We start from the raw sequence: 26,609 nt of genomic DNA on the forward strand, positions 1-26,609 counted from the left end.
AAAGTTGGCAGTTCAAACCCACCAGCTTCTCCTCAGGAGAGAGATGTAGACGTCTACTTACTTAAAGATTTATAGAATTGGAAACCCTATGAGGCAGTTCTATTCTGTCCTGTAGGGTCACTATGAGTTGGAATCTTTAAAGAGCAAATCTCCAGGACTTTCTCCTGCAGAGCCTCTGGGTGGGTTTCAACCACCAGCCTTCTGGTTACCGTCCAAGCCCTTAATTGTGAGCCACCAGGGTGCCTTACGTACACAGCCCAGTATTCAACCTAAATTAGTGAATATAGAGACTTCCTTCTCAGAGGGGAACATCTTCCTTTGTCTGAGCCATGACTGAATGGATGCCTCTTTTACTGTAAATACCAAATATATATGTGAATTAACATTGGACAGAAATCATAAAAAGACTAAAAAGAGAGGGAGAGATTTGGAACAGAGAGAGATTCTTCACTATCCTCTTTTCTTCAATTCCCTCAAACCACAATCTCCATCCAGGTCAAACTTTCAGGAGGCAATTAGACAAAATAAAGACCTGCAGGGAAAATATCATATGTAGTCAAAGTGATTTAATTTGAATGAGATGTAAACCAGCTTGACCAAAGCGAGTCAAATCTTGTTTTTAGTTTATAACCACTGCCACTGGAGTCGATTCTGACTCAGCAACCCTCCAGGACAGAGTAGAACTGCCCCATAGGGCTTCCAAGGGTGTAAATCTTTACAGAATCAGACTGCTTCATCTTTCTCCTGTGGAATGGTTGGTGGTTTGAAGCACCAACCTTTTGATTAGAAGCCAAACGCTTTAACTACTGTGCCACCAGAGCTCCTTTTTTGTTTATAGGTCTACCAATTTTGTCTCATCAAAAGATTCATTTGGTCTAACGATAAACGTTTTGAAAACAAAATAAAAAAGACAAAGAGCCTAAGCATTCAACACAATTGCCTTCACAATTAGAGCTAACAAGCACAGCCCTATGAAAAACACTAGTAACTTAAATGCAAACATCTGTAAGCAAGACTACCAATAAGTTTATGTTGTGGTTGTTATATGCCCTCAAGTCGGACCTGACTCATAGTGACCCCTCGTTGGGTTTCTGAGGCAGTATCACTATGGAAGTAGATTACCCAATTTTCCTTCCGAGGAGCGGCTGGTAGGTTTGAACCGCCAGCCTTCTGGTTAGCAGGCAAGTGCCTTAGGCACTACGCTACCAGGTACGTGTTAATGAGGCCATTCAGACAGATGAAGAGTCAATAGATGCTGTGTTATCGAGTCACTGAGTAGCTCAGGTTGCTACTGAGAGCCAGGAAAAACGGAGAGAGGAATATAGGATTTTGACAGAGGTAGACATTTGGAAAGCTGTTTGAAATAACAGGAAAAGAAAGCATCTACCCTAGCATTAAAGTTTGAAAGAAAAGTAAAATAAGTGTCTTTCCCCCCCAGATTGTAAACAATAAACAATTTGAAAAAGTGAGTGTAAAATGCAACTACTGAAGAGTATTCTCTTGCAATTATACTTACTCTCGTTATCTACTGTCTTTTAAAGCCAGAACATAGTATTTTTTTCCTATAAAATTCAAAGTTATGGGTATATTCTTATTCGCCTATCCATACCTGATCATCTTGCCTCTTTACCTATGTATCCACCACCCACAGATTAATGTTTGTTATTACTGATAATACAGTATTATGTATGTAAAAGTATTAACCTTTGCTGCCTGTACTTCTTATGTACCCATGACCACATATAGTTTTGGCAGGGGATATTTCCATAAATGTATTTGTATACGCTATAAGAGTGTCCATACATATATAATAGAGCGAACAGGGGACAGAGTTAGGATAACTTCTTAGCCACTGCCAAACGTCCTGAGGGAGGCAGCTGCAGGCCCGAGGGTTTGAGACCATGGTCACAGGGGATGTCAAGTTCATTTGGTAACATACTACAGAAAAACACTGTTCTACTTTGGTGAGTAGGGACTGAGATCTTAAAAAGTTACAAGCTGCCATCTAAGATGCAACAATTGGTCTATCCTTTTCCAGAGCAGAGTAGGGCGGAGAAAATCAAAGATACATGGAAAAAATTAGTTCAAAGGACTAACAGACCATGAGAAACTCAGCCCACATGACCCTGAGACCAGAAGAACTAGATGGTGCCCAGTACCACTGCCAACAACCTGGAAAGGGATCAAAATTGGAGATCATGAACAGAGGGAGAAAAATGTGAAACAAAATTCAAAATTATAGAAAAGACCAGGCTTATTGGTCTGAGATGGGGAAAAATCCTAAGATTATGGCCCCTAGTCACCCTTTAGACCTGGAATTGAACTCATTCTATTGTTTGGCTTAACTCTTAGCCAAGCAATAGACAGGCCTACAAGGTGAACAATTATACCAGGTAGGCACACTCCTTAGAACAATTAACTACGAAGATCACAAGGGCAACATTTGCCCAGAGAGATGGCACAGAGGGCAAGAATGCATAGGGCAGAAGGACACAGGGCAAAAGGAACCACAGGGAGGAAGTCGGAAGAGAGCTGTTACATTGTGGGAATTGCAATCGATGTCATGAAACAAAATGCGTATGAATGGTTCAATGGGAAATTGATCTGGAAACTTTCACCCAAATTACAATTAAATTTTTTTTGAAATTATATTTAGGATGTTGTATGGGTATCTTAAAATATTCAAAATATGTCATACATAGCCAAACATTTCTTCTAACTACAACAGGTAGATGGGAACTCTGGTAGATAGTGCCTAAGGCATTTGACTGCTAACCAGAAGGCTGGTGGTTCAACCCACCAGCCACTCCTCAAAAGGAAGATTGGGCAATCTACTTCCATAGAGATACCACCTCAGAAACCCAGGGAGGGGTTGCTAAGAGTTGAATCAACTTGATGGCAGTGAGTTTGGTTCTTTCGAAGGCAGAGTGGGCAGATAGAATTAAAGATTAAAATTTCCAGGTAGACATTATGAGAGCTGATAAAGTCACTGCCCAATATTATAATGCATTACTAGAGGCAATAAATATTATGTATTAACAGGTACATGAAAATATCACTGTTGTTGTTGTTGTTATGTGCCATTGAGTCAGACCCGATTCATAGCGATTCCTCCTTGGGCTTCCGAGGCAGTATCACTATGGAAGTAGATTGTCCCATCTTCTTTCTGAGGAGTGGCTGGCAGGTTTGAACCGCCAGCCTTCTGGTGAGCAGTCAAGCGCCTTAGGCACTATACTACCAGAGATCCCACTAGTGTTCAACAATGTGATAACAGGGAGATGCCATACTCAGAAAAATTCCCTTCTGAAATATATATTTTACTGGCTTCTTTGCTAGTAATTTGATACAATAAATACCTGAAAGAGGATGGAATGGAGAGCATTTGGCATCTGTTTCAAACCAAATATTCAATATTTCTTACTTCTTATCTGATCATTTTACATGACTTATTTTTCTATAATTCATGGCAATTTACCTCAGACTTGTTAACAAACTTCTTACTCTCACTGCTGTTGAGTTGGATCTGACTCATAGGGACTCCTTCTTGGCTTTCCAAGGCTGTATCACTACAGAAGTAGAATGTCCAATCTTCCTTCTGTGTTAGTAAACTTAAGGGATTTTTATTTTTCAAGTGAAGTTAGTGGGAAGGTAGGAATAAAAATTAATTCAACTTCCCAATTAGGAACATATACTTGAAAATTTTGGCTTTATATTTGTGAAGGTTAACCAACCATGGAAAAATATGTATGTTATTAAAATAATCTATTGATATGATAGTAGGTAGAATTTCAAAAACATAATAGAGAATTATTACAATAATTAACCATTTATTCTGTTTAGTAATATAAATGATAAAGGCACGTAGCTGGCTTTAGTGGTGGCACAAATGGTGAAGCACTCAACTATTAGCTGAAAGGTTGGCAGGGGAGTCTCCAAAGATAGGCTTGGGGGTCTGCTTCTGAAAGGTCACGGCCCTGAAAACCCTGGGGAGCAGTTCTAACGGAATCAACTCCATGGCAACGGACAACATCTATACCTTTCTTCCTTTTGCCCACCAGAATGGGATGGTGCTCCTAACTTGCTATAGCACCACGCAAGAAAACTGATACTTTCATAGTTAATGACTACTAAGAACATGCTATGCCCATCACACAGAAATTGTCAACAATGAATAATGCTATTATCTTTACTTTGTCTCTTGATGCTATATCACATTATATAGTGATTTTGTTTGGAGAACACTTGTATCCAACATAATCAATATAGGAAAATAAGTACCTACTTAATATTTAAATAATGTTTGCTTGTGTTGTGAATCAAATAAATATGCTTATAAAGACACTTGAATAATTTGCCGTATTTGGTTTACTGGACTGCAGGGATAACACAAATCTGGTACAGGCACTGACATGTTCCCACCTTCCCCACCACTGGCCATTGTACATCCACTGATGGAGGCCCATCCATTGCCATTGACAGTGACCTTATAGGGCAAAACAGAACTGCCCGCAGGATTTCCAAAGCTATAAACTTTTCTGGAAGCAGACTGCTACATCTTTCTCTCACAGAGCAGCTGGTAGGTTTAAACCACCAACCTTTCAATTAGCAGCCAAATGCTTAAACCTTGTGCCATGAGGCAGCCCAGAACAATTTGATAATGGTTTTTAGTTTTGGAAAGACAGTTGATAACAAACATGAGCTAAGAGTTCAGCATTGCCATGGAAGAATCACATGGCCTCTGGTGAGTCAACTAATTTATTTATGTCTCATTTTCTTTCTGGAAATAAGTCAGTGAAAATATAAAGATCTGATGTTGTAGATTTCTTTTTATGTCTATGGAATAGAGAATTATTATTATTTTAAATGGTAGAAGTAATTTAAGATAAAGAACAGACACTATTAGTAGTTAAGCCAGCCAACTCTTCAGTCTCTTGAAAACAGTTTTTCTATTGTGATGCTTTTACGGAAAAGTGTTAACAGTTAGGAACTGCCCCATTTTTAATATGTTATTTTTTAAAACATAAAGTGTATTTGTGGGTGAATCTCTTTATTAAGTATCTAATTATTTTTGAAACTCAAAATTTAAATATACAGAATATACTCAAAGATCATTTCAGTCTTTCACGTAAATTTAATTATATCATTTCAGCAAAACTGAAAATAAAGCCCCTCTCCAGTTTTTAATTTTGCTATTTTTTGAAATGTTATCATTATTAAAAAACAAACAAACAAACAAACAAAAAAACAGCTCAGGCAGTCTCAACACTTTAAAATGTATGAGGCCATAAACCAGATAATTTCAGATAATCATAAAACTTGCTTCAGTTATTACCAATCCTCTGTAGTAATCATTTCTATATGATAATACATGGATTGTTTTGACCACCTCTAAGTTTACTTTTGGATCACATGTAAAAATGTTTTCTATTTTCTACAAAGTCTAGCATTTCACAAGAACTTCCCAGTATTTTCATGGAAAATGCTTTTGTATTTTTTTTAACCAAGATATGGATTAGGTATTTCTTTGTTCAGGAAGGCAGTTATTATTTGTTAATAAGCATGTTAATGTGTTCTAGCAATTGTAAGTTATGATATGTGTGTGTGTATGTGTGTGTGTGTATAAAACTGTAAAATGTTTTAGTTATCTAGTATTGCTCTACAAGAAAATACCACAAGGGTATGGCTTTAGCAAACAAGGATTTATTCGCTTACAGTTTAGGCAGCCAGAAGTCCAAGTTCAAAGTGTCAGCTTTAGGGGCTGGGAAAAGGCTCCTCTCTAGGGGCTTTAGCTCTGCCTCTTGCTCTCTGCCTGCTGGAGTTAGAGGCTTCTCTTAACTCAGGCAGCTGCTGGTTGCTGAGGCTGACAAAACCAAGGTTGACAAGTGAAATGGCACAATCCCAAGATTATCAAGCAACAAGGCAGGCCACTAGTTCAAGTCCAGAAACAGTCTCAAGATTGGCAGGCAACATGGCAGGCTACTGAATGACGACTTGGCTAAATGCAGGGTTCAAGCATGCCAAAAAGTTTAGAGACCTTTCTCCAAGCTTATCCTTATCTACTGGAAGCAGGCCACATCCCTAAGGCAACTACTGATAGCAGATCTCAGCATGGAGTTGATTACCAGTCTCATCACGGGGAATAACTATATCCAGCTGCCCAGCCACTGAAAACCAGGCCTAGCCAAGTTGACACATAACCTTAACCACCACACACACACACACACACACATATATACACACACATATACATATACACACACATCTCCCTGAAGTTGCTGTGGAGTTAATTGTGACTTATGGCAACCCCATGTGTGTCACCGTAGAACTGTGCTCCCTAAGAGTTTTTGATGGCTAATTTTTCTAAAGTAGACCATCAGGCCTTTATTCTGAGGTGCCTCTGGGTAGACTTGAACCTTCAATGTTGTGGTTATCAGTCAATCATGTTAACCATTTGCGCTAGCCAGAGACTCCAATATTATGTCCGATATTGTTGTTGTGAGGTGTTTCCAAGTTGATTCTGACTCATAGCGACACTACAGGCCAGACTAGAAGAGTCTCATAAGGTTCCATAGGCTGTAATATTTATGGAAGTAGCTCACTCCCCCCCAGGAGTCCCCAGTGAATTTGACTCACTCACCTTTTGGTTAGCAGCTGAGCGCTTAACCATTGCACCAACAGAGTGTAAAATAATTAAAGCATTTATTTTGCCTGAGTCAGTTAGGATTTCTTTAGCTTATAGTGTTGTTGTTGCTGTTGTTTTGTGCCATGGAGTCGGATCCGACTCACAGCATCCTCCTTGGGTTTCTGAGGCAGTATCACTATGCAAGTAGACTGCCCAAACTTCCTTCCGAGGAGCAGCTGGTGAGTTTGAACTGCCAGCCTTCTGGTTAGTAGTCAAGTGGTTTAGGCAATACACTACCAGAGCTCCTATTAGCTCATAGAATACATCATAAATACATCAATTATATAAGGAAATAAGATTATTCTGCATATGAAACTATAAGATTTTATGTATTTAGAGATTTCTGAAGAATATAGGTAGGGCCCATGGTAAACAGAAACATTAAATTGTTTTATTTAAAATTTTTTGCATGAACACAGCAGGATTATATTCATTCCCAAGGCTAAATGGTAAGTGAACTGGGTCACAAAAGCAATTCCCATGGAATATTATAGTCCAAGGGTTCTAATGACAGACTACATTAAAAATAAAAGCCTTGGCATATTTATATGGCAACTTATAGAGCATGGAACAGCAATCTTTCCGTAACATATCAATTCCTCAACTCCAGCTGCTTATTTTCTGCATATTACCACTATCTCATCAAATTATACCTAAAAATTCAAGAAAATATATGGTGATGATATCAATCTATGTCTTTATGTATTTACAGTAAACTTTAAAGGGATCAGCTCCCAGAAACTGTGAACTGTATATCTGATAAAACATAATTGAAGTGAAAATACATGAAGTAACAGAAAACCAACTAATTGTCATCTCTTGATTGTCTGCACCAATGGACAGGAGTGGCTAATAGAAAGTCACAAATAATCTATTGAGTGAGACTGAGTCCATGGCCTTGTGCTTAATAGCTGAATTTCTACATTGTCCAGTGTAACTTACTGCAAATGTGTTGTGAGGATACCCATCGCCAGAAGAGAGGCCACAGACACTTAATTTTGTTTCTGGAAGCAATGCCTAGATTAAACAAAGAGAATGAGAATTTGGCATTCTTCCCCCACTCTAAGGCTTAGGCTAATAATGTACATTATTATTTTTTAAAAAAATGTTTTTATATTATCCTGGTATGTCAACATAGACAAGACTATTCCATTATATCTTATTTCCAGTACTGATATAAATTAAAAAGAAGAAGAAGAAGAAGAAATAACTTGCCAGTTGTGAAGTTGAATATTTGAATCACAAAGGATTCACTAATAACCAATAATTCATTATCTACCATGATTCTGCCTTAAGAGCTTCACTTCCCACTTCTAGAGCTAAAATTATGGCCAATGTTTATAAATACTCCTAGAGATTTAAATAGCACTGGGATGTTAGAGTATGGGATAGTCTTTGTTTTCAAAACTTTAATTATTGATATTTAATTGTGAAAAAAACTAACCACTCCTAGTTGATTATAACCAATACAAATGATCATAATCTTGTCATGAAATGTGAGAGCAATCACAAGAATCCCTTTAAATAAACTACCTTAGTCATGTATCACTGCAACACAACTACTGTCATTAAAATATATTAAAGACTAAGGAGCAAGCTCCAAAATCTGGTTAAACCTGTTGAATTGTGCTATTTGCACTGAAAACTACTCTATACACTCACATATATAGTTCACATTTTTATCTGTAAAAGCAAAGTGATTATTTATTGATAAATGACATGGAATGTCATTTTTTACCTAAGTAGCATTAGACATTTCAAAGATTTTGTCTGAAGGGCAAAAGGATTACAGTGCATTTGAATAGACCATGTGACAACACATCCTTAGACTTCACGTATGATATGAAAGGATGATCCCCATTCACAAGATACACAAGGGAAATTATGACTATACCAGAAAAGAAGAAAAGCAAGGAAGGATGTGGTGCGAGTGTCAGGGAGTATTTGTAGTGGTTTGATGCATGTAAATATTACATCTTATAAATAATTCTTTTCAAATACATCTCTGAAGTTCAGGGGCTGTGTTTAAGAATCGGATTGTATATGCTTTACATGACTATATGCCATTTTCTTCAAGGTAAGAGCAACATTAATTCAAACAGGAAAAATGGCTTCCCAAATATCCCTTTCCGTCTGTTCCCTATGAAGAAGTGTGTCACCTGATGCTGGCATTGGGAGAGGATTGGGAGAAAATTGTTCAAGTTATATTTTACTGTCAGAATCCAACAAACACGTTTTCATCTAAATTATTTTGTCAACAGCCTTATAGGACCCTTGCTAACCTTATTTGGCACCAGTGCATAATTAGATACACAGGGGTGTGACTCCAATTGAAGGTGTTGGCATTGTAGCACTCTGTGAAAATATTAACTATGAGGTTAACTCCAATTTTCTCTTCTTTAATTAAATGCACATGGTACTAATGAGGTAACCTACTGTTCCTTGATAGCACTAATTAGCTAAGAGGAGAGTACACTCTCACACTGCAATTTAAACCTAAAAATAAGGTTGAAATATGCTAATTGCAGGCAATTTAAAACAGTACAAGTTGAAGAACTAGTCATAATAAGAGAAACTGACTGCTTTACAGCTAGGCAGCTGTAACTTTGGTTAAAATCAAAACAAGCCACACAATTTTTGGACTATTATTTAACGAGGTCATAAGCATCCTAAAAAATGAAATGCTGCTTCATACCCTAACAATGAAGAGATTAACAAAAAAACCTCAGAGAGACATTCATCTACATAAAACAAAAAACAAGTGAAGGTGATAACAACTCTAACCTGTCATGACAGTATATTTAACAGTGAGAATTAAACTCCGAATATAAGTGACACCATCTTAAACTCATGCAAGCATACCCAAATTAAATAAAATATCATAATTTGTGTCTTCAACATTATCAAAAGATACTGAGATGTAGAAGATCTGCCATATTAGTCACAGGGTCGGAAGGTAGCACACAGTGAGAAGGAGGTCTCAGCTCTAGTAATTTTGTTTTAATAGGGGAGAGGAACACTTAAACAGAAAGCATTAGAGACAATGTAAAAGTACAGTGATAAAAATATGCACAAGGTGCTATGGAATGAAAGGGTTCAAGCTGCACTGAAGGCACTGGCAAAAAACAAAGCCCTAGGAATTGATGGGATACCAACTGAAATGTTCCCACACATGACTTTATCACTGGAGGCACTCAACTATGCCAAAAAATTTGGAAGACAATGGCCCAGCAAACCAACTGGAAGAGATCCCTATTTGTGCCCATCCCAAAGAAAAGTGATCCAACAGAATGCGGCAATCATCAAACAATATCATACTCAAATAAAACTTTGCTGAAGATAATTCAAAGAATGGCTGTAGCAGTGCCTAGACAGAGAACCATCAGAAATGCAACCTGGATTCAGAGGAGGATGTGGAAATAGGAATATCATTGCTGATATCAGACAGATCATGGTAGAAAGTGGAGAATATCAGAAACATGTTTACCGGTGTTTTACTGACTATGCAAAGGCATTTGACTGTGGAGATCACAGCACATTATGGACAATATTTCAAAGAATGGGAGTTCTAGAACACTTAATTGTGATCATGAGGAACTTGGCCATAAACCTAGATGCAGTCATTTGAACAGAACAAGGGATACTGTGTGGTTTAAAATCAGGAAATGTACGTATTAGGCTGTATCATTTCAACACATATTCAATCTCTATGTTGAGCAAATAATCCAAGAAGCTGGACTACATGAAGAACACAGCATCAGAATTGGGGAAATACTCATTAACAACCTGCAATATGCAGATGACCATACCTTGTTAGCTGAAAATGAAGTGGATTTGAAGCCCTTATTGATGAAGATCCAAGACCAAAACCCTCAGTATGGGTGACACCTCAACATAAAGAAAACAAATGTCGGTCTGTGCAACTGGGCTAATAAGCTATATCACAATAAATGGAGAAAAGATTGATGTTATCAAGGATTTCATTTTACAATCAATGCCAATGAAAACAATAATTAAGAAATCAAACAACATACTGCATTGGGCAAATCTGCTGCAAAAGACCTCTGTAAAGTGTTTAAGAACAAAGATGTCAGTTTGAAGACAGGTGCACCTGACCCAAGCCATAGTATTTTTAATTGTGTCATATGCATAAGAAAGCTGGACAATGAATAAAGAAGACCAAAGAAAGTGTGATGCATTTGAATTATAGTGTTGGTGAAGAATATTAAGTATACCATCAGCTGCCAAAAGTAGAAATAAATCTGTCTTGGAAGAAGTACAGCCAGAATTCTGCTTAGAAGCGAGGCTCATGAGATGTTGCCTCCTGTACTTCAGGCATGTTATCCGGAGGGCCCAGTCCCTGGAGAAGAACATCACGCTTGATAAAGTGAGGGTTAGCCAAAAAGAGGAAAACTCTCAGTGAGATGAACTGATACAGTGGTGGAACACTGGGTTCAAACACAGCAACAACTGAGATGATGATGCCGGACCCGCAGCGTTTCATTCTGTTATATACAGGGTCGCTCTGAGTTGGAACTAACTTGATGGCACCTAACAATAACAATTATCTTTAAAAGGATACTTAAAGTCAATTGCCTTGGAAACCCTTTGCAGGATACATATGCCAAAGCATCAGAAGGGCCTCTTTATAAGGAGAGTTTTCACTAGCTTTTTCCTATAGTTTGGAGCTTTGGGGTGGAGTTAGCCCGGGGCTTCACTGTGAGACACAATGGTACAGTTCCCCAATTGTTAACTTAAAAAACTTGGTAACGTTATTGCAGTGAATCTGGGTACATATAATCTAAACATACCATCTTTGTTTCTCAAACATTTTTCAAATATAATTTTAACTAATAAACATGGAGAAAACCCTGACATGAAAGGTTCTGAACTATCTCTTGAATCATCAGAAGATACTATGTTCTGTTTGGTGCTAATCATATTTGCACTATTTTATGAGTGCCTAAGGAGATCTGGTAGCACAGTGGTTAACACACTTGGCTGCTAACTTAAACGTCAGTGGTTCAAATCCACAAGCCACAACAAGGGAGAAAAATATGGCAATAATTCTATTCTGTCCTATAGGGTCACTATGAGTCAGAATTGACTCAATGGCAGTGGATTTGTTTTCTTTCATTTTATGTGTCTCTAGAATCTATGACCTATCAAATTTTTACTAAATACTTTTTGTCTGACCATGCCAAACTATTTGTTACTACAGATGTAAATAAACCATATTAAAATGACATTATCATTAATTTTTAAAGACAAGAGAAGCAGACCACTCCCTGCTGAGCATGTGGAGTGATTTTTCCTTGTCCATGTCACTTTGCATGGAAAATTATAAAATGTTTGTAGTTGAAGTGATCAAAACATTTGGGTGAGCAATAAAAATTAAAAAGTTAAAAAGCAAAATTCGTGAAAAAAGAAGGTCAACTTAATATTAAGTTTACTGAAGAATAATACCTAGAAGAAAAGCTAACCATCTGAAGGGAAAAGGCTTTTAAGTAACTCCTAATTAATAATTCCTGGAGTTGAAAGTATGTGAGAATCAACTTTCCACTGCTATTAGTCCATCAGTGTGTCTTGTCAAGAGGCTTGGTTGAAGGAATTGTACTTTAAAAACAAACACACAAACAAACAAAAACAACCCACACAGCTTCCTCTTGTAGCTGCCCTAGAGGTTTCTACAGAAAGAGACAGAAAGTTGGCAACAAATGCCAGTGAACCTCTAACCAACCATGCTCTGACAGACCCATGAAGCTATAGGTCTCTACAGGAGTATTAAGGAGAATGAAATCAGACAGTCATTTAGAAAACAGGTCTCCTGGAGGCAACCTGACATATTCTAGCAAATCACAGGAAAACACAACGAGAATGGATATCTTAAGTGTTTGCATCTGTTTCGAATAAGTGCCAAAGAACCTTTTAACAGTGGAAAAGCCAGAGCAATGTACTAGGATGGGCTTTCAATATTAACTTCAGAAAGAATCTGTTCTTCAGTTAAATATAGATCACTGAAATGTTCTGTTAAAACAATAAAGAGTAAGTCATTTAGAACTGCAGTAGAATATTCACTCTGAAGACTGAATGTAGGGGATCAGATGCTGGCTTAACCACTTACTAGCACTGTGACCTTGAGCAATCTACTTAGCCTTTCTGGGCCTCTCTAGAAAGGGACAGGGTAATAAATAACACCCTCATTGGGTTATTAAATATATCAATTTGTAAAGTACTTAGGACAGTGCTAACACCAATGGACTTAGTATTTATTAGCTATCATTGTTGCTTTACAACAACATTCAATTTTCTTACAATAAAATATTAAACCTATAATCTATAAAAGGAGCCCTAAAAATACAAGCCAAACCCATTGCCATTGAATTGATTCTGACTCATAGCAACTCTATAGAGTCAGAGTAGAACTGTCCCATAGTTTCCAAGGCTATAAATCTTTGTGGAAGCAGGCTGCCTAATCTTTCTCCAGAAGAGCAGTTACTGGGTTTGAACCAGCACCCTTTGGTTCATAGACAAATACTTTAACCACTACACCACCAAAACTGCTTAAAAGTGAGTAGCAAAACAGTTAAGCACTTGGCTACTAACCAAAAAGTTGGCAGTTCAAATTCACCTAGCAGCTCTGAGGTAGAAAGACCTGGTCATCTTCACCTATGAAGATTTTATCCAAGTAAACCCTATGGAAACCAAACCCAACCCACTACCATCAAGTAGATTCCAACCCACAGCAACCCTCACTGGGTTTCCAAGGGTGTCAATCTTTATGGAAGTGGATGGCCTCATCTTCCTCCCACAGAGGAGCTGATGGGTTTGAACCACTAACCTTCTGGTTAGCAGCCAAGTGCTTTACCACTACACCAGCAGAGCTCCTTATAGGACAGTTCTACTCTGTTACATGGGATAGCTATGAGTCAAAAATCGACTCAATGTCACTTAACAAAAACAACAAACAAAACTATGTATAAAATAGTAAAATTTTGGTGTAACAGAGTTTGTGCTCAACTACTAACCTATAGGCTGGTAGTCAAACCAAACCAAACCAAAGTCACTGCTGCGACCCCTCCTTGGGTTTCTGAGGTAGTATCACTGCGGAAGTAGATTGCCCAACCTTCCTTCCGAGGCGTGGCTGGTGGATTGAACTGCCAGTCTTCTGGTTAGCAGTCAAATGCCTTAGGCACTGTGTCATCAGAGCTCCTCTGGTAGTTCAAATCCACCCATATTTTCCACAGAAGAAAGACACAGCAATCTTCTTTTATAAAGATTACAGCCAAACTGTGGTCAATGTCATGAGACAAAGTGTATGTGAACTGCTGTATGGAGAGTGAATTTGCTCTGTAAATCTTCACTCAAGTCATAATTAAAAAAAAAAAAAAAAAAAATTTACAGCCAAGAAAACTCTATAGGGCAGATCTACTCTGAAATATATGGGGTCTCCATGAGTTAGAATCAACTTGCTGGCAACACATTTTTTTCTTTTAATGTATAAAGCACCATTATATAATGTAGCGGATGCAAAATTTCCCAAGATATGGTATCTGCATTAAAATCTCGTGAAGAAAAAGCAAGAAGTTACTATGGGTATTTCTGCATTCAGTGGCGATGTGAAATGACTTCTAAGAAAGACGGTAATTTTTCAAAGTTGGCTAAAGGAAATTTTCATAGAAAATAGTGTACTTATTTAGTTAGTATTATAGTTAGTATGTGTATTATATATTGATCTTTCTTAACAAATCAAAATATTTTAAATTAAAATTTATTTCTTGAGGTGGGCTGAAAGGGGTCCACAAAATTTTCTTCAGCATGGTGAAAACACTGAGTGTTTTATAATATTCAGGGGAAAAAAAGAATGGTACAGTGATCAACACTGTAAAGGAATAAAAGTAATAATAAAAAAGTTTAGCTATCAAGAAACATGGACACTTGACAGTGAAAAAAAAATACAAAGAAAATTTAAAACAATATTGACAATTAAAAGATTGATTGGTCTTTCTCCCACTCCAACTATTAGGTTGGCTGGCTTGGTTGGCTGAGTTTTGGCCATTTATCTCACCTGATGTAAATTGTCCCAGGGACAGTGTTGCCATCAGGTTGTATCAGGAAGAAAAGTGTTAGCTTTGGAAATTCACCAATTTCATCCTTCCTTAGAGAAATGATGTCTGGAAAACACTGAGTATTTCATCAGGCAAGTGGATCAGATTAGTTGCTGTGTCATTAGGAGTTAATCAACAAGAAGCAGGAACCACGGACCTCAGAGGACAAAGTCACTATAAGAACAAGCCTGAAGAAGAAGTTAGCCTTCCTTTACTTCCTTCTGCTGGAAGAGACAGACCCCAAAACCAGTATGATATTGAGGGGACTAGTGGAGCCATTAAAGAATCATCTTACAGAGAAGGAAAATGAAGTTTAGGGAGATAAAATGATTTTCAAAGGTCCTGCTTCTTATTTATTTATCTTTTAAACACCATTGTGTATCATATGGAGGCCCTGGGTAGCACAAAGAGTTCAACACTCTGCTACTAACCAAAAGGTTGGTGGTTTAAATTACACCACAGGCATCTCAGAAGAAAGGCCTGGCAATCTACTTCTGAAGAGATCACAACCAATGAAATTCCTATGGAATCCAGTTTCACTCTGAAGCACATGAGGTAGTCATGAGCTGAAACCAACTAGATTGTAACTGTTTTGTTTTCCATGTGTGTGCATCATATACCCCATATATTATATAAGCCATATTTCTAGAGATTCATATTCAAAAGAGCTGGGAGAGGGCCTGATACAGGCTGGAATGGTGGGAGGATGAAAAGTTCTGCACACCAATGGAGGAACTTTCTAGTTTATCCTGAGGTAAATTAGAAGATTTTTTTTTTTTTTAATACAACACAGAATCAGATTTAAAATAACAGCAACATAAAATGACACAAATGAAAGTATGGTCAGATGGGTTTAGACTGGCACTGGAAAAGACTGGTGGTGGCAGCCTAAGATACTAGAGAATGAATTACATGATGGACCACAGTAATAGCAGTGAAAAGGAGAGAGGGATACTCAATTTCAAGTGAGACTAACTTCAGAGGCTTTGAAGACCACCTGAGTGAAAGTGTGAGGGAGTGAGGGATGAGGAACACAGGATGGAGTGTGATATCACTAACCAAGATAAAAAGATACAGGGGATATTTACAAAGGTGGAAGGCAATTTGTTTCACTTGGAAACACTAAATTAGAGATGATTAAAGGAGATCCTTTAAGGAACTCTGGAAGAGTAATGGTTAAGGCATCTGGCTGCTAATTAAAAGGTTGGTAGTTTCAACCTACCAGCTGCTCCATGGAAGAAAGATGAGGCCGTCTGCTTCTGTAAAGATTTACAGCCTTGGAAACCTCATGGGGGTTGCTATGAGTTGAAAGTGGCCAGTTGCAGTGAGTGTGGAGTTTTTTGTTTTTTTTTTTGTTTGTTTAAAGGACATCCAGGTATATGTTTCTAGCAGACCTTTAAGTATACAGACTTTGACCCAGGAGAGAAGACTATATAGAGATCTGAGAATCACCACCTTATGTGGTAGTGACCCCACAGGGAGTAGGTAAGGTCGTGCAGACAAATCATGTGATCAGTGGTACTCAACTTGAACTATGTGTCAACATTACCTGGAGTGCTTTGAATAAATAGTGATGCTAGGCCTTATTTCCCCAAGTTACTGATTTAATTAAGCTGGGGTGGGACCCAGGAATTTTTTTCCACAAGTACTCCAAGCCATGATAATGTGCAGCAAGTGTTTGGCACCACTGTTACAGAAATTGAGGAGAAAAAGTTATAGAGAGGAAGAGGAAAAGTCATCAAAAGACATAAGAGGAATGGTTAGGTAAGTTATGTGAAAAGTCTCAGATGTTGACAAAGTCCAGCAGAAGGAGGACTGAATACAAATATCTAAGGTGATCAGGGATACTCAATAGAGCAATTTCAGAAAGGCAGCAGGGACAGGAACCAAACTATAAAGTGTTGAAGAAGTAATAGAAGTTCAAGTATAAATACTTATTTCTAAAAGTTTGATGATAAAGGAAAGGAGAAGGTTAGGAAGACTGCCTGATATAAGACTATGGTAGACATAAGATTTTTTGTTTTGTTTTCATTCTTGTTTTTGTTTATAAAGATAGACAGACTCATAGAAACATAAGAGATGTTGAAGAAACGGGATAGCAAATGTACAGCAGGTTCTGGACAAGGTTCTGAAGGAGGTGGGGAAGGACAGGTAATGTGCATTGTTGTTGCTGTTGTTGTTATGTACTGTCGAGTTGGACCCGACTCATAGCGATCCCTCCTTGGGTTTCCAAGGCGGTATCACTACGGAAGTAGATTGCCCCATCTTCCTTCTGAAGAGTGGCTGGTGGGTTTGAACCGCCAGCCTTCTGGTTAGCAGTCAGGTGCCTTAGGCACTACACTATCAGAGCAGTTGTTGCTGTTAGGTGCTGTCAAGTCACTCTGACTCATTCTGACCCTACAATAAAATGAAACGCTGCCTGATCCTGTGCCATATTTACAATCACTGCTATATTTGAGACTATTTTTTGCAGCCATCTCGTTGAGGATTGTCCTCTTTCTTGTTGACTCTCTGCTTTAACAAGTATGATGTCCTTCTCCAGGGACCGATCCCTCCTGATAACATGCCTGAAGTATGTGAGCTGAAGTCTCAGCGTCCTCACTTGTAAAGAGCAATCTGGCTGTAGTTCTTCCAAGACAGATTTCTTCATTCCTCTGGCAGTCCATGCTATATTCAGTATTCTTTACCTACAGCATCATCCACATGCATCAACTCTTCTTCCGTCTGTCTTATTCACTGTCCAGCTTTCATATGCATATGACGTGCTTGAAAATACCATGGCTTGTGTCAAGACACCTTAATGCTCAAAATAATATATTTGCTTTTCAACACTTTAAAGAGGAATTTTGCAGCAGAGGACTTGTAGCTTATTGATGAAGATCAAAGACTACAACCTTCAGTATGGATTATATCTCAACATAAAGAAAACAAAAAAAAAATCCTCACAACTGGACCACTAAGCAACATTATGATAAACAGACAAAAGGTTGAAGTTGTCAAGGATTCTGTTTCACTTGGATCCCACAATCAACACCCATGGAGGTACAGTAAAGAAATCAAACGATGTATTGCATTGGGCAAATCTGCTGCAATACATGCATAGGAAGAGATCTCAGCCTCGAAGAGATGTTACTGTGAGACAAAAAGACCTAGTTAGAGGTGTTAAGGTTGGTGGTTCAAACTCACCCATGGGAGAGAGACGTGGTGATTGGCTTCGTAAAGATTCCAGCCTAGAAAACCTGATGGGGCAGTTCGACTCTGTCACATGGGGTCACTCTGAGTCGGAATTGATGCAGTGACACCCAAACAACAAAGCAACAATACATGTTTGTTTCAGGAGTTTAGATGAGAGAAGCAGAAGGATTTCTCACTGGCTGACATCTAAATTTTGTCTTTGAAATAGGAGGTGAAGTCATTGAAACTAAAAGTATGGTAAGAGTTTTAAGGGTGGACCAGAGCTGGAAACTGGTATAGGAAGAGGGAGAGAAAGACTTAGGAAACAATGAAAACCTTGCTAAACAGTAGTCAAGTATAAGCTGAAGTTGGAGACACAACACTGCATAGTACTATGATTTTCAATAGGAATATTTAGGAGCTTGCTTGGGAGTAGGAGTGAGGAAAGCCTTTATTTGGAGAATGGAAGGGCAAGTGCTGCAGCAAGGTCAGAGAACACAATAAAGAAGAGCCAGAGAGTCTCTAAGGTGATCAGTAATTATGGGATTCAGTTGGACCAGAGAGAACACTAGAACGATGGAGGTGCGAGTAGTACGTCTGGAGTGAGTAACCAGGGAAAGCAGTGCTCATGAATGAGGATACCTTAGGTCCAGCAATTCAAAATGTTTAAAAATAAAAGGCCACGGTTATGAAGAAGACTGTTGAAGGAATTAATGTATAAAAGTTTATAATTTTTAAATTTTTAAACTATCTCACTGATCAGAATACATCTTAATAAAATATTTTGGTTTATCTTGTAAATATATGCTAAATTGACACAGTGATAGGTAACAAACTCAAAAGGGGGATCCATATTTACAGAATTAAGTTATAACTATTTCTTTAATAAAAAAGATAGTAGACACATATTAATGTGGGTGAAGGGAAAGGGGATACCTAATAAGGGAGAGGTCAGCACAACATGATGCAGGAAAGGAAGACACTGGGAGGAGCCCAAGAGTAAGATGACACAGGAAAATACTACTACATACACAATCCTGCAATAGTGGCAACAATAAACAGTATCTAGGAGCTCTGGTGGCGTAGTGCCCAAGGCACTTGACTGCTAAACAGAAGGCTGGTGGTTCAAACCCATTACCCACTCTTCAGAAGGAAGGTTGGGCAATCTACTTCTGTAGTGATATCACCTCGGAAACCCAAGGAGGGGGCGTTATGAGTCAGATCTGACTCAATGGCAGTGCATTTGGTTTGTTTTTTTTGAAGATACATACATAGATAGACATGTAAGCTGGACAGCTGTGGGAAGGCGAATGGGCACACACCCACAAGTGTATATAGATTTCCCTGAGGATATGTCTACTTATGTATTTGTATGGCTGCAAATATATCCAAGGATACTGTAGAGTATCCAGCGGGCAACATTCTGAAAACTTCTTAGCTCCAACCAAACAACCTGAGGTGATGAATCTCTGGGCTTGGGGGTTTAGGATTGTAGTCTAAGGGTCGACTGGCATAACATATTCCACAAAGAAAATGTTCTATATTCTACTTTGTTGAGTAGTGACTGAGGTCTTAAAATCTTTCAAGTGGCCATCTAAGTGTGACAATTAGTCTCTTACTGTATGGAGCAAAGAAGAGCAAAGAAAATCAAACATTAAAGGAAACATCAGTCCAAAGGATTAATGGACCATGTGAACCACAGCCTCTACTACTCTGAGACCAGAAGAAATAGATGGTACCAGGCTACCACCACTGATGACTCTGATCAGGATTCACAATTGAAGATCCTGGACAGAGAGGAAGGAAAAAAATGTATAACAAAATTAAAAATCATAAACCACAAAACTTACTGGTCTGATAGACACTGGTGAACCCCAAGACTGCAGACCTCAGACACCATTCAAGTCAACAGACTGAATGAACCCACCCTTGGGGATCAACTTATAGTCAAACAATAGATAGTCCTATAGAATGACTAATAATGCCAGGAGGAATGTTTACCTCAGTACAATCAACCATATGAACCAAAAGGGCAGATTTTGCCCCAAAACAAAGTTGAGAAGGCAGAAGGAGACAGGACAAATAGAATTGGGGAACCCAGGGAGGAAGCAGGAAGAATGCTGTTACATTGACGTGATTTCAACCAATGACATGAAACAAAATGTGTATAAATTGTTGAATGGAAAACTAATTTGCTTATAAACTTTCACCCGAACTACATAATAAAATGTATTAATATGTTAAACATAAAAATGTTTAACCTAATAAAATGTTAAACAAGTAAAAAGAAATATTGAAGAATCAAGATAATATTATTATATAATCTTCAGCAACATTTACATTGCACAGATTGAGACGTAATTGTATAAATTAGGGAAATATTGTGTATAAATTTGTTACTTGGTGCTACTTACTTATAGTTCTTCATAGTCTTGCATGTCCTTGCTGTTGAAAAGAATGGGATTCTTTGAGAAGAAAACTGTTGTCCAGCCTAAGCTACAATCTTGTAGCAAAACAACTCATCGTTACTACATGCTGGTTTTGCCTATCTAGTATTTATTCTTCCTTTTTTTGAAATAAACTCACTGTCATTGAGTCGATTCAACTCACAGCGACCCTTCCTTGGGTTCCGAGGCAGTGGAAGTAGATTGCCCAATCTTTCTTCTGAGGAGTGGCTGGTGAGTTTAAACTGCCAGCTTCTGGTTAGCAGTCGAGCCTGTGTTTTCTTTGGGATTACTCTCTATGGGCACCGTATTCCAATCATTACCTGCTCATTGGTGGGACTGCCTCAAGAGTGTATGTATGATGCAAACTAGACCAATTTGGCCCCCTCTCCCAAGATCTTAACTCTTGAAGGTTTGTGACATATGTACAATAAACAATGGAAGTTCATCCAAACTTAGTGGCTAGAAGCCAAGGAGCCTGTCCATTAGTTCCTGCTCTGCTTCTTATCCTGTCTGAGACCAAGTTTTTGTTTAGTTTTTCCTTGTAAATCTCTATATCCTTCTAAGAGATTCCTCTTTTTGTTATGTCTATTTCTGTAACTTCAAATCAAAGTTATAAACTAAGAAGACTACTTAAAAATATTTTAATCAATGATCACACTGATAAAAATAAGATTAAGTTTTAATACCTTTTAAAATATGTTTCAGAGCAAATTTTAGGTTACAATGTACTTTTATGGAATAGACCACAGATAAGGCTGAGGTCATGAGTTTTGTCTTGTTTTTCATGGATTGCACACTTAAGTAATCACAAATTGCTGTTATAATTGCAGCTTTATAAATATGTATTTTCCCCCTCTGAAAAATATCAAGTTATATATTCAGACTTTATAGGCTACAAAAAATTATAATATGATATGCACTAAATTTTAAAATATCAATATGGACATAGTTTATTAATATTATCTATTATTAGTTGGAATTAATATATTTTATTTGTACTATAATTTAAGATTATATACTGATTCATTTTCCATGTTCAACGGATTCTAAATTAAGAAAGAGAAATAATTTTATTTCTGAAAAAGAATGGCTAAATAAACCTCAACAAGTCAAGTTTTAGTGGAAGGTATTGTCTCTCCATTCAGATATCACAGGAGTTTGGAGGATTTGAGATTTTGAAGTAGTTAAATATTCATCAATTCAATACAGTTGTTCGTAAAATAAGATTCAATCCTGTCTCATGGTTAAAAGGGGACTGAGGTATTGGCAAAGAGTACAGAATATAACTGTGTGAAAGTCAGATTCTGAATTCATGATTTTTCATCCTATTTTTAGTCAATCCTCTTATTCACCTCAGAAATCTGCCATCATAACCGGCACTAATTGGGACATTTGTTAGAAATCTCAGCATAAGAGCCAAGGATAGTAAAGATGTGGACACCTCTCACCCACAGAACTAGTCCATCCTCATAGGTAAGGTTGAGATTAAGGATGGGACAGATGACCTGGCTGGTGCTATATGTGAGGAAGAAAAGACCTAACACCTGTTCTCTGACCACCTGGACAACTGCAATCTCCAGGGATGTTAATCAAGTATCTTTCTTGTGCCTAAGGTTACTGAAAAACTAAAGGTGCCCACTGTGTTACTACAAGTGATATAGTTATATTTTAAGAGAGAGAGAAGGTAGCAGTCAACAGACACTTCTGGAATCAGACACTCATGCAGAATCCAGTGTACTACTGTATTTTGCTTACTTGGAGGTTTGCATGCCTTATTCAAGAGAGTATTTTATGCTCTTGCAGGAAAGAAAACTAGGGAGTTGGATTTCTCATGAACATCTGGAGAGTAGAAGACAACATTTAAAAATATGTGATAATTCTTCAGTAGACAAAATCAATAGATTACTATGTAGACTTTTTTCTTAGATACACTGGGGCTAGGCAGGAATTGTTTATGCTCACAGAAGATTAACAATCCTTAGTTGTCTGCTCTTCTTTTATATTTTGTGGTCTCCAAAGAAATATAGATCTCTTTTGTCATCTTGAGAAGGTGAGGTGAGGTAAGTGGAGAAATATACTGTGGTAAAACAACTCTATGAAAAGAAAGAACGCAGAGCAATGGGGAGGGTAACATGTAACCTGTTACATGTGACATGCAGGTGCTTACATCTATTGGATGATCATATGGAGGCTAAGGATTGACTCAAGTTCATTCACTCTTTCATTCATCAAAGATTTAATGAGCAGCTACTTTATGTCACTTATAATAAAGACTCTGAGTCCATCATTGATATATGACCCCTGACTTCTCTTTGAGCCTTGTTTTTGGTCTCACATCTGCACAAGCTAATAAACAAGCCTGTCTGCCAGAAGACATGAGTACATTTGCCCTGTCCTGTCCGCCTATCAACGATGAAGGCCTAACCCACTCCTTCTGCTTGGCCACGCCTGCCCGGACCTGCTGGTATCACTCAGCTCTCCCTGAGAAACTCTTGTGTCAGTAATATGGTACATGGTGGTCATTAGTCTTGACAGTGAACCAATTTTGTGTGCGGGCCCATACAACTTCTATGGGGGCAATTATAAAACATTATTTACTATGCTAAGAATAAGGATGTCAAGTTAAGCAGGAGTTCCTAACTCAAAGAGTTTATAGACAAGTGGAGAAGTCATGCTAGTGAGGAACGTCACAGCAAGTGCTATGACAGACGTGCATGCACAGGGATGAGAGACTGCAGAGGAGGGGTACTTACATGGCAGACTGAGAGGTAGACATTTTAGGATAGGTGACAAATGACGGACATTAGGTATACAAATTGGGGTGGAAAGCATTCTAGAGCAATAGAGGAATCTGTATGAAGCCTTGAAGGTGTATGATCCCTGATGCATTCGGAGAACGACAGAGAGTCCAGCAGAGTAAAAGAGAGTGCTGAGAAAGACAGGGTGGCAGGGATGAAGACAGAGAGAGAAGCAGAAGCCAGAGTCCAAGAAGTGAAGCAAAACGGTCTTTTCTGTGCTTCAAATGTGTATGGCACCTGCCTTATCTCTTGAAGAATTAAATAAAGGGTCAAATACATTTAAAGCAGCTCTGAGGTATCACTGTTACTGTAATACTAAAGAAGGAGCCATAACCAATGCTGAATGGCACAAGGCATTCTTTTAAAACTCCACGAAGGCCAGAGATAACCTTGTCTCTGGAAACATCCCATTCCTCTTCCATCCAGTCAGTTGCCTTCCTGTGATTTTACATGTGTTTTATTCCTTAATATTATTTCCAAAATTCCTTAAGTACACGAGTAAACTATATTTAAAGTCAGTTTAGTATCAAAATTCCTCTTGGAAAATTCTGCTTGCAAGAACAGAAAAGTCTTATATTTTAACTTCCCTGAACTGTATTGCCGTACAGTTTAGAAAAATAAACTTATATTTAATACTACCAAGTAAAAGACAAGGAAATAACTTAATTTGACATAGCAGTATATTTTAATTTTCAGGAAAGTTTTACAGTAAACTATGTAAAAAGAAAATTTGGAAAACAGATCTCAGTTCAATTTCATAATATAGCACTAAAGGAAGTGAAATTAATATTTTAAAATTTAGGGTTTTGGAGAAAAAACCGCTTCATACTAGATTTGAACTGGATATTTCCCCTTCTTTGTTATTTGGGGCATTCAGAACATAATTTCACAGATGATATATTTTTCTTAATGTGATTTCCAACCTATATCTAATGGAAAATGCCTGGTTAGGATTAAGAGACATAGTATAGATGTTAAACTACATTTGCATGCAATTATTTCTAAAACAAATGCCAGGGTACAGCATCTATTGAAATGGCTTTCAGGATGGCTGGCATAACATATTAAACCAGCTTCCAATCTTGGAGGAAGTCTATATTCTGAAGATTTCTAATCAAGACACTGAGCACAGAATAAACCTTACATTTTTCACCTTGACTCATTGCCCAAAAAGGTACAGACACAGGGTTTGAGCCCAAGGATTTGGAGTAGGGATTAATATTTTTTAAAGCAAATGTCTTTTTCAGTTCATGTCAAAATTATAGTGTCATGTTAATTTCAAGAACTAAAAAGTACACTCACTACAAAATAATACAAGTTAAAATAACAATTTAAGATGCAGAATAAAACAGCATAGTAGTAGATTGAACGCTATCTCATGTAGTGTTCAACTTGCTTTAGTGTATTTTTCTCCAAAAAGGAAAAAAAAAAAAAAAAAGATTGAATTTATTATTATTATTTTCTAGCAGAAATCTCACTTTAGCTAATAGTCATTTACAGATATGTATTCAAGTGATAAAGTAGAAGAGACTCTTATTCAAAGTATTTCTGGACTGCATCTGTTACCAATTTAATTAAAAATATCAAAAACAGTGAATGGTAGAAAAGAAATAGTATTCATTGTTTTGTTTATATAGGGCATTGTCTTTTCATAGAACCAGTAACCCTGGATGTCTTTGGAGTTTGTGGATTGGGTAAGACCTTTAATTATCTTTCCATGGAAATTTGTTTTGGGATTAGTAGTTGATGCAGTGAATGAAGCATGAAGATGCCACTGCTCTGTCTGCTAAGATCAAAACAAAACACTACCATACTATTTATTTTTCCAAATTCAGAAAGAACCAGCATCTCTTTTGGTGCATGTTTTACCCTTAGCAGGGAGCAATTCAGATCACGGCCACCCCCAGGAATGTAAGAGGGGACTGGAGGAGGTGACAGGTCCTTTTCTGATCCCCGCAGGGGAAGCAGCGGCAGTCTTGGATCAGCTACTTCTCATCTGCTGTTGGTCGCAGTGGCAACTCCTTTTCTTGCCAATAATGATAAATGACAGACTCTTTAATGAGGAATAGAGGCTGTCAGTTGCACAAACAGATGCTTATTTTGCTGGTTTCTTTGATCATGATTTGGTCCCTATCAACCTCTCCGCCTCCTTACTGGGTCTGGAGAGTCAAAGGATACCTGGGCAAAGACTATCAATGAGTAAAAGATAGAACTTTTTCAACAGAAAACAGTTTGCTGTTCAACACAGGGAACTTTCATGATGGAAGCAAACTTCCAGTAATGGTCCAACACTGTTGTTGACTTTTTTCTGTCAAATCAAAAGATCACTCCACACATTGCTTGGTAAATACTTTACTCACAAGTCCCACTGCCATCTCAACAGTGGTCCCCAACAGGTGGGGATGAGTGAGAGGAGACAAGGGAACAGGAAGAGTAAGCGTCATCCCAGAAGAATCTTGCCCTGGGAGTGGTGATGGAGATCTCCTCCATGGAGGGGAGTCCATGCATCCCCCATCCCTCCCCTTGAGAATCACTGTTCTGTCTTAACCACACAAGTGACCTGGATTCCATACAATGAACATATCCAAAAGACAGTACAGTATTCACATTTAATACTTTGTCATCCCTATTATATTTATCTTGTGCAAAAAATATAAAATAGTTGAGATAGTTTGAACAGCATTAAGAGGCTAGACCATCAGCAGTTAATGGCAGAGTGAAAAGCACAGCTCAAACTATGTGACTTTAGATAATGTAATTTAAACTCTTTAGGGCTCAATTTACTATTCGTGAAATGGGGGGGGGGAAGTAAACATATAACAAGGTACATAAAGTAAGGACTAAATACATACTAGCAAAGCAAAATAAAATCATAAACTTTTCAGGATCTTTGCTTTGTTAGCAACAAAATGAAAAGTAATTAACAACTAAAAGGAAATAGGACAAAAATGACTTCCACAAAATCTCTGGTTAATCCCTCAGCCCCCTTTGGTGGCGTAGTACCTAAGGCATTTGACTGCTAACTAGAAGGTTGGTGGTTCAAACCTACCAGCCACTCCACAGAAGGAGGCCTGGGCAATCTATTTCCATAAAGATTCATTGCCTCAGAAACCCAATGGATGTTGTTATGAGTCGGAATTAACTTGATGGCAGTGAGTTTGGTTTTTTGGTTTAGTCACCAGCTTAGAAATGGTGATCTACAACATCTGTCAATAAACGCCTTGGGAGATCCAGCAGGGACTAAGAGAAAGCCCTTCTGTAGGCAAAGATGTCTCTATCATGACAATGGGCAAGTACAAAACCCTCACACAGATATATGGGTGAACAAGTAGTAAAAGGCTACTCTACATTCACAAAATGTGGTTTAAAATGATAAAATTAATGTTTAAAATTTCAAATA

At 37.9% G+C, this 26,609-nt stretch overlaps 1 protein-coding gene across 1 annotated transcript in view; it reads right to left on the reverse strand.

Moving 5' to 3' along the window:
* The window catches only part of FOXP2 (forkhead box P2), a 351,644-nt gene that overhangs the window by 158,743 nt on the left and 166,292 nt on the right, over positions 1 to 26,609 (reverse strand). Inside the window, exon 3 of the mRNA XM_007944055.1 lies at positions 7,625 to 7,699. Coding sequence (XP_007942246.1) covers positions 7,625 to 7,699 — 75 coding nt within the window. The remainder of the gene's footprint in view (positions 1 to 7,624; positions 7,700 to 26,609) is intronic.

The sequence above is a fragment of the Orycteropus afer genome, unplaced genomic scaffold, assembly GCF_000298275.1.
Source record: "Orycteropus afer afer isolate SDZICR_OR568_19922 unplaced genomic scaffold, OryAfe1.0 scaffold00007, whole genome shotgun sequence".
NCBI classification, from domain to species: domain Eukaryota; kingdom Metazoa; phylum Chordata; class Mammalia; order Tubulidentata; family Orycteropodidae; genus Orycteropus; species Orycteropus afer.